Raw genomic sequence first — 11872 nt, 5'->3', positions numbered from 1 at the left:
CTAACCTCCAGGGGCCCGGTCTTCTTCCCTCTGTGCTAGAAGAGTGTAGTATGCCTGCATGTATGAAAATTATCCAAACTCACTGTGTGGATGTTTTGAGGCTAGCAAACAAGTGGGGCTGAAAGAGGAGAATGCGGTATGTTAGATGAATGTATCGGCAAGTTGCCAACTACACACAGAGAAGCACAAGAACATGGGTTTATCATTTTATCCTCCGATTGCCGGTAAACGTGGCCTCGAAGGATGACGTCAGTGGAATGCGGGGGCATAACCGTATGTTTTTTTTTGGGGGGGGGTTGGGGGGAGGACGAGATGGCCCAAGTGGTTAGAGCGCAAATTTACTGACTGGAAGGCTCGTGGTTCGAACCCGACATCTATCTCTCTACTTCCCCTATCTAAACTTGGGCAAATTGGCAGTATCAAAGCCGTCGTACAACGTTGCACGAGGTACCTTCGAGTGGCATGGCACTGAGGCACCGGAAGGGTGTTGCAGCTGAACGATTTCTTTCTTTTCTTCTTTCATTGGGGGCTCTCGATCTCCGCCGGATGGTATGGAAGAATGTCTTCATGTTTTGACTCCAACACCACCGTTAAAGTTGTTAAAGTAGACAAAAAGGATTGTATACAACTCCTTTAATTATAACTGGTGGGGCGCGAAATCTAGGCCACAAAGGAGAGGCGCGAACCAGACTTCCGCTTGGCTTGAGTTTAGCTGACCCAAAAATTATGGTCGAACCGATTGCAGTAATGGTCTCTTGTGCTCTTGAAAGCCCACCAACGCAACCGGCCGTGAGTCCGGATTGAAGCTTCTGCTCAACCTCCGCGGACCCTCGACTACCAAAGGCAGCGATGCTATGGAGGAGGCAAACCTGGCTTGGACGCATCGTCCAAACTACGCAGAGCTATCATAGATTTTTCCGTAGATAAAGGCGCAGCAGTAATCTCCACATCCAAGACAGCCTCTGAGCTTGATTGGGTCAGATGTGAAGAGACACGCGGCTTAGCCTGCCCCGACATCAGAGAGTATTGCGAGTACCCTCCAGCCACTGAGAATGTGCAGCTGCCAATCTTCAGCTCCAATCCGGCAAGCGTGGCCTCTCCGATTGCTATGTTGTATCGTGGGTGGCCGTCTATTGGCTACGCCTGAACAAAGCCTGTCAGACTACGTGATAAGGATAAATCAGCGAACCCGGAACATTGGTGTATTGTCAGGACAAGCATACACAGTTTCTGCATAAAGCACCTCATATGGTCATTCGCTTGTTCGTTCTGCACAGCCGATGGCGACTTTCCTGCCGTGGACAACTTCACATCCAATCCGCTGGCCACATGCCGCTAAGCCGTGTTTTTTAAGCTCCGTCAACGCACCTGCTATCCGGAACATGTGGGTCTGGTGGTGACCATGGGGACGCGTCGCTCTCTGCACATGTACTTTTTCATGTCTGCACGAAACCCGGACAGACTGGACACAGTTGTCGCCCATGACGCCGGCAGCCAAAGCCACAGACCCGACAGCAACGAGCCGGAAAGTCCTTCGTACACCCAGTTTACCACGTTGATTGCGGGTGACTTGGGAGTCCACACAAACACTGAAGAAAAGCGATTGCGGTCGAGAAAAAAAACAAACTTTGCCAAAATCGAAAAGCTGTTGGCCTGCTTCAAGGTTCAGTCCTCTACGAAAACGAGCCTAATGGAAGCGCAGCCAAATTTGGATGCTGCCACCGACGCGCAGGGACTCAGTGAGACACCTCATCGATCAAACTGCGCCAAAATGCCCAAGAAACCAAACACGCATGTTTGCCCTAAATCCTTGAACAACAACAAACCTAGTCGTCCAAAAGGCGATAGTGAATGGACTGCCAGTAGCAGCGGTTGGAATTTTTGCTCACGAGGAGGAAAAGTTCTCACGGGGCGAGAAAAATCCTGAAAATAAAATGCAGCCCTTGAAGCCACCGAGATTGGAAGCAGACAAGCATTCCGCAGAGGCCCCTTCGGTGCCTTGGACCCAAACCCGGCGTACAGCTATTAAATCTGCTAACCCCTCTAGCAGCACATTTCTCGGCTCCCCAACCTCGGAGGAAGCAGAGACGCTTGTCCACAAACTACCTCAGCTTCTTCAACAAACTCCACGACATTGAACAGTCAGCTTGCCATGAACAGCCGTCCATAATCACAAAAACCTGGCTCACACCAGATGTCTATGGGGTGGAGATCTCGACAGACGACTGCTCTGTTTTTTGAGCTGACTCGAAACCCGGAAGGGCTGGTTGGGTTGTTCTATATTTACATGCGGCCACGCATAACCCGACTGTCCTCTCCGATGCCACTCCTTCGCCTGTTTGCGATGCACTATGGATCCAAACCCCGCTGTGCGGGACCGGTTCTCTTCCCGGCGTGCTCTACCATTACCCCTCAAGTCTCCCTGGAGATGAGCGTTCAGCTGTAGCACCATTCCGGTGCCTAGCTGCCATGCAACCCGAAGGAAGCACGAGGGCCGGGATACTGCCAAGTTGCCCAAGCCTAGACAGGGGAAGTCGAGAGGCAGAGGTCGGATTCGAACCACGGACCTTCCGTCAGCAAATTTGCGCTCTAACCACTTGAGCCATCTCGCCCCCTTCCCAGGAGATGACCAATACCTCATACGAATTCTCAAGCAACACTCACCCAGATACCATTTCACACATCTGTTGGTAGGGGATTTTAACACCACGGGATCTCCTGGATGAAGCTCTAGCCCGTGGGATCTAGTGTACATATCGCAGGGGCGCTAACCAAAGTCGTTCAACAGAGCGCTTGGGCTCGAAACGCCCTCGCACCCGCCAGATAGCACACAGGTCATTCCCACCTGGATCTGGTCATCACCAACGACGGCTGGCCTCCGGACACATGGACCCAATCCGGCAAAGCGCGTTCAGCTCTGGGGATGTGTGCAACCCCCAGGCCATTTATTCCACGAGTTATCGCTACTGGATCACCGGACACGGAGGGAGAAATGTCAAATGGCCGAGCTCATTCTTGGCGTTCTGAGATGCACAACCACGCTTTGGTCTTGTATACGTGTTACGGAGACACAATGTACATCGATTTTAAGGAAATATTAGGTATCAGCCAGGATTGCTTGTCTGCCAGCATGAGTACGGACGTTAAGGGCTCTTATGTAGAAAGGATCTCGTGGATTTAACATGGTGTTATTTTGCTTATAATTAATAAGCAGTGGGGTTCATAAAGCTCATCGATCATATAACTGACATCCAAATGACTCATCACCGTTTGCTTGTGTTGTGGGGATGAGTTACAAAGGGCCATCGGACAAAGAACTGCGCCGGTTTCCCTGGCAAAGAGAAAGGGGTTTTGGTTGAGGTACCCCACCCTTAGCCTTTGACTCAAAATTCTAACCCACAAGGCAGTGGGAGGATGTGGGGTTTTGTTCGGGGACCCTGCCCGTAGCCTCTGACTCAAAAGTTGGAGCAGCGAGGCACCGGACAAAGAGTTTTCTTCGGGGACCCTGTCTGGAGTTGATGACTCAATAGTTTAACCTGCTCGGTTGTAGGGGCTTGGCCCAAACTGGCGAAAAAATGAGTAAAGCACTACTGTCACACCCCTGATGCGGCTGCACACAGCGAATGCCTTTTGAACAGCACCGGGCTCTTTCGTTTTAAATATATTTTGATCGTATTGAATAATGCACCGGCGGTCACGGTCATCATCATCATCATTGTCAGCTGTAGTAACCGCGTACTCGTCGCACAGTGGTTGTAGCTGCAGCAGTTTCGTTCACTGGTGATTTTGGGGAAGGGGTGTAGGTAGCTACGCACTGCGGGCGGGAGATGATAAATTGGTGCACAAATCCAGCACTGTCAGTGAGCTGTCAAGTTGGGAGTTGGAAAAGGAGCTATGCATTAAAGGTAACAGCTTGGATGCACGAGCGCCATTGAGGGCGCGACCGGGCCATGTCTGACAATGTCTCTAGCCATTGATGTGGCCCGTCTCGTGGTCCCCATCCATCCAGGAAGACGGCAGTGACCAGCGCAGCTGAGTTTGCCGGCAATGGCTTTCATACTTCGCTGCCAAGCCATCGTTTGACCGCCTCTGGCTTTCTTCCAACCTTCACATGGTTGGGCGAAAAGAGCCCTTCGAGGAAGTCGGTCGACTGGCATACGCAGCACGTGGCCAAGCCAGCGCAACCTGTGCAGTGTGATCAGTTCATCTATCGAGAGTGAGTTATTTTTCCCGAATACCGTTCGACGTACTTCAGCGTTGCTGATCCGGTGTTCCCACCAGATTCGGGCAATGCTCCGAAGATATCGATGGTAAAACACTGAAAGTCTTCTGACATTCTTAGCGCGCAGCCGCCAGGTTTCTGATCCATATAGTAATATGGAGCGCACCGCAGCATTGTGAACTCGAGCCTTGGCCCAAGTGGTTAGAACGCGAATTTACTGACCGGAAGGTCCGTGATTCGAACCCAACCTCTGCCTCTCGACTTTCCCTGTCTAGGCTTGGGCAACCTGGCAGTATCCCAGCCCTCGTGCTTCCTTCGGGTGGCATGGCAGTTAGGCGCCGAAAGGGTGCTACAGCTGAACGATTATTATTATTATTACAGAGAAGCTGATGTGGCACATACGCCACAGGTGACGTAGGTTCGCAAAAGCTGCCCTGGCCTTCCCAATCCAGATGGAAACATCATCTCTCGCCAGACCACCGGGACTGATACAGCTGCCCAGGTAAACAAATTTGTCTGCTACCTCAGTCGGTTCATCCGCAAGCATGAGGCTAGGGTTCGAGCCCACCCAGTCTTGCAGTAGCACTTTACACTTTGCANCGGTCCACAGAGTCAAAGGCAGCTTTCAGATCAAGAAAAACAACCATTGTTGGTTGCTGGAAGCAGTGTCGCTGTTCCAGAATCTGTCGGAGGGTGAAGATATGGTCGATGCAACCTCTTGCAGGACGCAACCAGCTTGGCTTTCACGGATCTGCCTCCATCTGTGTTCAGTTAACCTTCGAAGGATAAGACAAGGGAGCACCTTCGATGCCACAGCTAACAGGATGATGCCACGGTGGTTTTCGCATAGCGTCCGTGTACCCTTTTCGAAGATAGGGATAACTGTCGGTCACGGTCAACCATTGGGTGATCGGAGTGCGCGGTTTTTAGGGTCGACCTTTTCACACTCATCCTTCCTTGGGGAAGGGCAGCATCGCTGCTTCCATGAATATGGACATGCTGGTCGCCTGGGGAAAACACCTGACTGCCTTCACACTCCCAGACCGCCTCGTAGTACATGATTTCGCTCTTCTTGGTCTGATAGCTCCCCTTTGACTTTCGTGACATGATTGCACGTTGTGGAACGAAATTCCAGCCACTGTAGCCCGCGGAATCACCGCAGCACTCAGACTCAACAACCACGTCAATGTGACAGCCTTAGGTCAGGATAAATAACCAAAGGGTTGTCTGTGGCTCGCTCAGAAAACTGCGCTAATTAAGCATTGTCGAAGTGGCTGCACCCTTATTTCTGTTGTATTTCTGTCCTTTATTCATTAACGCCGTTACCCGTAAATGAATCTGATGTAATTGAAACTAACATACCGTTGGTACATCTGATTGGTGAGATTTACTTATTTGCAAATTAGTTTAGGGTTGAAGTTAAATTGACTTTCTGGCTTTCTTATTTGGCATTGAAATTTTGGGTTGAGTTACTCGTTATCCTTCATCGAAAAGTTCTCTCAGACGAAGATCCACCGTAAGTAACTGTTGCGTCTTTTTTCGCAGTTCCCTTTTCTCGTCAATGTTCCGAGACCTCGAGGCCCTGGACTTCGCCAGTCTCCTCCCGAAAAAGGGTTGGACAAAAAAGCGGTTTCTGGAGCTTTTCGATGAAACGTGTCAATTGATATTGTTTCAACTGAAACAGAAGTGGAAGGAGAAGGACATAAAAATCGAAAGTTTACGCGCCCGTTCCGCGCAGATTGCAGCCCTTCCACCGTCTTACGATAAAATGAGTTATTTCGATTTTATCAACGGCCACGAAGTTGTAATGAATGATGCTGTGAGTTTCTTTGCCTCATGGATTGACGTGCTTCAACCATTTATCGACACAATACTATTCTTTCTTATCAGAGTTTCAAATGCTGCACCCAAGAGGTTAAGGCATAAGTTGCTAATTGACTTGTTACGATTTGGGAGGGATTTATTCCATCACGTGCCGTTTTTTGAAGGCGACGTTCCACAACAGCGGGACGAAGTCGTTTTACTTTTTCAAATGCGCACCCAAGAGGTTAAGGCATAAGTTGCTAATTGACTTGTTACGATTTGGGAGGGATTTATTCCATCACGTGCCGTTTTTTGAAGGCGACGTTCCACAACAGCGGGACGAAGTCGTTTTACTTGTTGAACATGATACTGAAAAGCTGAAAAAATTCACTCGTTTTCCTGCATGACCTTTCATGGTTGTTTCATTCCTCGGTATGGTGAGCAGTGCAGTAATAATAATCCACATTATTACTATAACTTAGGAGAATGTGGTCATCTTCAGCGAAGCCACTCCTCAGTGAATACTTAAGGTTTCGTGCCCTCTTAGTTTTCATATTCGGGGCGAAAGAATAAAACAAAAAAATCAACACACTGGCGGTGATTGATAGGTTTCCCCGATGTCCATAAGCAATGGACAAACGTCGTTGTCGACTTTATTCAGCACTCCCCACCTTGCCCATATTTCTACGCACCTCAGTTCCTATCTGCACCAAACTGGCTTCTTTTTTCTCATAGTCGTCCCGCCGTACAGTTTAACTACGCACAGTCTCTGGTGTACCGGTATTGTACACGGCTTACGATAGCTTTTCGCAATGCTGGTTCGACAGCTGGGATGTTTAGTGTTAGATAATGAAACGGGGATTGGCTTGAAAAATGCTGCGAAGCTGTAATCAGTAGATCAGTGAACCGTGATTGTTGTGCAGCGGTGTGAGCCACGAAACAGTCATTGTAAACGCTGCGTAAATGTGTTGCGTCCGGTACCGCTTGTGATCCTTACAAAGCCCTGTTGTTTTTGTTCAGTATCTCAGTTCTTCTTATATATCTCAGGCTAAAAAGGGACTGAGCACTTGAAATAAGCAAATATTCCTACAGCGACCGTCCTTCATCGATATGTAGAATTTCATTTAAGTCTCACTTGAGTCTTCAGAAGCACCAAGTCATACAAATTTGATCCAACATGAGTAACTATACTTCTCTTTCCGTAATATTAGGCATTGAGTCTCATCATCGTCATCATTGTCAGCTGTAAGAACCGCGTACTGGTTGTGCACTGGTTGAGTCTAAACACAACTGTGGTCGGTTCTGTCATGTCCAGACTCATCGGATAGACGGCTGTGTGACCGTTGGTTGAGGGTTTCAAGCTGTTTCCGTCCGATCCCTCTAACTACGTGATATGCCTCCATACGCACGAAGGCGTTCACATTACTTTTGCAACAAACATAAGATTTCAATAGTTACCATCTGCACGGGGATCAACGACTTTTCAGGTTAAGCTTACTGACCATTCTTCAGTAGTCACGGGATTCTTTGAATAAATCCAAGGCTCGAGATAGCTCAGCGACTAGGGAGCAAAACTACTGACCGGAATATCCGTCATTTGAACCCGATTGGATTTTCGGCTGCCACTATCCAGGCCTGAGTAATCTGACATTAGTTCAGTCCTTGCGCCTCAATCATGCGGCACAGGAAGGGTAGCACTTGTGAACGATTAGTCTTATTTTGGGCGAAAAACGGGTTCAGACCTAGTTTTAAGTACATTCGTACGTATCCATTTATATTCTCGGGAAATCGCCCGATTACCACAGTTTTCACAGTGTGCACGCTTTCAGTACAACTTTTCATCGGTTATCAGAGGTCCTTGTGAAAGATTCTACCTTATTATTGGCATCACAAGCGAACGACCTTCATGGTCACGCACGTGCCTGGAGAACGTGAATTCCCCGAGAACAGACAATGTTTCTTCCGCACAGAGAATTCATAGGGTGCGAATTACGACAATGAAGCATCGGTGTTGAACACTGATGTCATGCTGTCGATGATGATGATAACGAGGGTGTGAGCACGGATTATGTATTGTGTGGATATCAGAATTTCGGCATTCGGATTCCATGGTTTTCCATGGACTCCCAAGAACATAGGACACATGGTTAGTAGCACGGGTTTACTTTGTTGTGGCGTACCGCACATTTTCGGTGGATTTAAAACCTTGGATGTGAGTTGATTAGCGAAGTTTCGAATATTCCAAAAGAGAAATAATGATTTCACACTGAATGTGTTGATGCACTAACTCGGTGCCTGGGGCAGAACGGAATTGCCGGGACTGTTGTATTACATTACTAACGTTCCTTCGTGAAGCACGCATTAGCACACCAATTTGGTTTTAACGGAAACCCAGTTGAATCCTAGATGAATCGCCCGTTTATGATATTCAACCGAATGTGCTTCACAAACCAAATTGTATTTCACGGATTTCGTGACATTTTTCTCAAACAGAACAAGATCGATCGAGGACTACACCTATCTGGTGAGTCTCAAAAACGGTGAAAACGGCCATGGGTTGTCGAAAAGTTTTCAGCCAGCTTGCGATTAGTTTCCGTGAAGATAATATGGCCATCCTTTTATTCGCTTACGCCCGTTTTTTTGTTGCCATCTAGTCTGAAGCGAAGAAGCGGAGTCGTATGGAATGGGAAGAATCGGTGCGCACAAGAACAGGCAAAAGACCACGTGCTGTGGCCCTGAATGCTTCAACGAGAACTACAAACCGCTTAGCCTTAGATGAAGAGCCTATAATGACTGCACTACCTTCCATACAGCAGGGCCGGTCCCCAGTCCAAACGACAACCCAGACCACTACAACCAAAAGGGTGAGTTTTTTGTCATTGGTGGGTTAACTGTGCCTATACGCCTGTGAGTGATTACAGTTTGACCTATTTTCTTTGCAGGCTACTAGAAATCAACGACTGGAGAGAACCCCGGCAGTTTCCTCTACACCTATCAACCCGGAAGTCAATGGGTTTGTCGTGCCTAGTGCTGCTCGCACAACTCGTTCCAGGCGGGTGGGCGGAACGCGCCTACCAAGGCGACCAATCAAACCCCAGGTATACAACGTTATTATTCCGCATACTCGAGTTTGTGGTTGTCTTGCTTTGGTTTCTGCTTCTTATTTCCACATCGTGTAGGTCTGCTTCTTATCCAGCCCATTCACAAACCCAAGCCTTGTTATGCACCAACCATACTGATGACAACCTCTCGTTCTCGCGAAAAAAATAGAAAAAACCGTTCAGTTTTAACACCCTTCCGCTTCCTAGCTGCCATGCTACCCGAAGGAAACACTAGGGCTGGGATACTGCCAAATTGCCCAAGCGTAGACAGGGGAAGTCGGGAGGCAGAGGTCGAGTTCGAACCACGGACCTTCCGGTCAGTAAATTGGTGCTCTAATCGCTTGAGCCATCTCGCCCCTTTCGCGCGAAAGACCAAACATGGTAAACAGGCCAGGTTGGAACCATATACAAACTTTGATTTTAGCTCTACAAAGAATCGTGGTGTTTTTGTACCCAACTCAAACTAGCGCAGCGCCTGTTTTTGGAGAGATACACAGATGTGATTGAAGCCTTGGTACTGTTGGTGCTCCTCTTCTCTCTCCACCTTTCAATCTTGTATTTGTGTGTGTGTGTCAGCCAGCTTTGTTCTCTGACCAGTGCCCAAACTTTAACCCGATGCTTAATAAACAATGGTCCGGTAATTTCAATGCTTCCGTACTGTTTTCCGATTTGGACAACAGATACGTCTTGCTGAGTCTTTCGTATTCTATTCACGTATGTCTTCTTTCGAACAAACCAAAATTAGCCATACGTAAGCCGTTTTCAGACTTTTCACGCCTTCTTGATTTCTGGGATTTAATTTGTGTGCAGTCGCAGTTGTGGAGGATTCTCATGGACGGCATTCTGACAAGTAGTGTGTGAGCGTGCATTCTACAAATCCGCTAACTGAAAAATAAAAATGCATAGATGGTTTCAAGCGTCCGTGGCGCTACATGATGGGAAGTCCTGACAGGCGGGCCAATCGATTGACACAACAGAAGTCGCTATTCGAGACGCCAGGCTTACCACTCATATCGTTCAAGAGCGAACATGTTCGCCCGTTCAGACGTGATAATTCATATGCGTCTAGCGTGTGGTGGTGGAATAGTGGCAGCATGCTCGCCTCGCTTGTCGGATATGCGGGGTTTTTACTCCAGAGCGGCCAGGAATATGCACTCTGTGAACTCTAATAAGAGCGAAACCCGAGTCCAGTGCTTTCCCCCTTTGGTGTGGACTCACCAGAATGATTTCGCCAGGACAAGAGGACGACTGTTGAAACGAGAGTGATGTGAGCGTCCATCCTCCAGATCCCTCAACCACCCCCTACCAAAAAATAAACAGTAATTAGCCTTCATAGATTAACTAGGTACAATAAACTATGTTTGTCTTCTGGAGGACAGTGTATTCCAGACGGTCGGCAGTCCCGAAGCTGATAACGATGGTTTCTGTCAGCCAACACACCAGAAGTTATGATCGTGGAATCTGATATGAATGCTCAAGTCGGCTGACAAAAACCTGAGGAGGTTTTATGATTAGGGTATTCGCAGCACATTATGACCTTTTTGGCTCTGCCTTACTTTCTGTCCCTAACCGACGAGATCAACTTTTTCTTTCCTATTCGGTCTCTTCTCTTATACTGCCCTCAGGATACTCTCACATCAATACGTGGTTCGCCGGTCATGAATCCCTTCCAGCTAGGCAGCAGCTCGGACAAACAGCGACCAAACCAAGACGAAATCCAACTGTTGCGGCAGATGCTCCTTCAGTTGAAAAATTATCTGGGCAGCCAATGACCCAAACTGAATGGTGCCTTTGAATAGTCCAGTATATCCAGTCCTATGATTCGATGTTCAGTGCTTAATTCCCTTTTATGAAACACCTACCGACTCCCCACTTGTTTGTGCCTTGTCAGAGTGTCTTTTGCTTACGTTTATATATTGTCAGTGTACAATAACAGAACCTGCGATTCACAAGGTGCCAATGTGTTTTGCTGTAATTGGATGTTGAGGGCCATCGGTGGTCGACTGTCCTTCGCTGTCGTTTGAGTTGCTGCCCGAGTGCTTTACCCATCTTGCCTCATTTCATTTGTATCACACCACGTCCTACAAGATGTGCCATTGTATTAGGTAATCACTGTCAAAATCTGTCTACACACTGACAAACGTACAGCCACAAAGTTTCTGTTATTATATTTAGAGGTTTGAAGTGAGAAAAAACAAGAGCGGGTGAGGGAAAACTCAGTGCTAGTTTACTCCAATCATTCAAAGAGGTTCAACCTCCAAGTACCCAACCAGATAATTCGGAAAGCTGACAGCATGTATGTCACTGATAACGATTAACCGCCATTTATTAATGTCTCCAGCCAAATTCAGGGGGTCACGGAGACTTCATCCCAGAAGGCTGGCCACACCAACAGCATTTAAACTCTTCATAATCGCAATCATATCTTTCTTCTAAGTCACACGTTGTCCACCTCAGGTTGCGCGATTATGATACAGGCAGGGAGAACAGCGCTAGTCTCGACAGACGATGTTGCGACATGTGTAGCACATGGCTGAGCCACCGTAGATGATGGTACCGGATGTCTTCCTCCAATGCATTACTCGTTGCGCAACCAGGTACCCGTTTTCTAATTACCTCGTCCATGTCATTGGACACTAGCAACGGTTCCGAGTATAAACTCAGGACGCCAAGGCCATGTCTCGCAACCATAAAACACAGCTCTTACCATAGCCTGGTATACGCTACCCTTGATATTCATCGATAT

General features: G+C 47.9%; 1 protein-coding gene across 1 annotated transcript; it reads left to right on the top strand.

The window, feature by feature from the left end:
* Positions 1-4674: 4674 nt before the first annotated feature.
* On the top strand, positions 4675-11251 carry T265_09043 (hypothetical protein; the record flags this gene model as incomplete). Its single annotated transcript, XM_009175012.1, has 5 exons — positions 4675-4724; positions 5768-6041; positions 8680-8889; positions 8968-9123; positions 10752-11251. 5 exons carry the CDS (start codon positions 4675-4677, stop codon positions 10896-10898), a joined length of 837 nt encoding a protein of 278 aa, XP_009173276.1.
* Positions 11252-11872: the final 621 nt, after the last annotated feature.

This window comes from Opisthorchis viverrini (genome assembly GCF_000715545.1).
Source record: "Opisthorchis viverrini unplaced genomic scaffold opera_v5_253, whole genome shotgun sequence".
Taxonomy (NCBI): Eukaryota; Metazoa; Platyhelminthes; class Trematoda; order Opisthorchiida; family Opisthorchiidae; genus Opisthorchis; species Opisthorchis viverrini.
The sequence above is the reverse complement of the archived record's forward strand: the minus strand, read 5'-3'. Positions and strand labels throughout refer to the sequence as shown.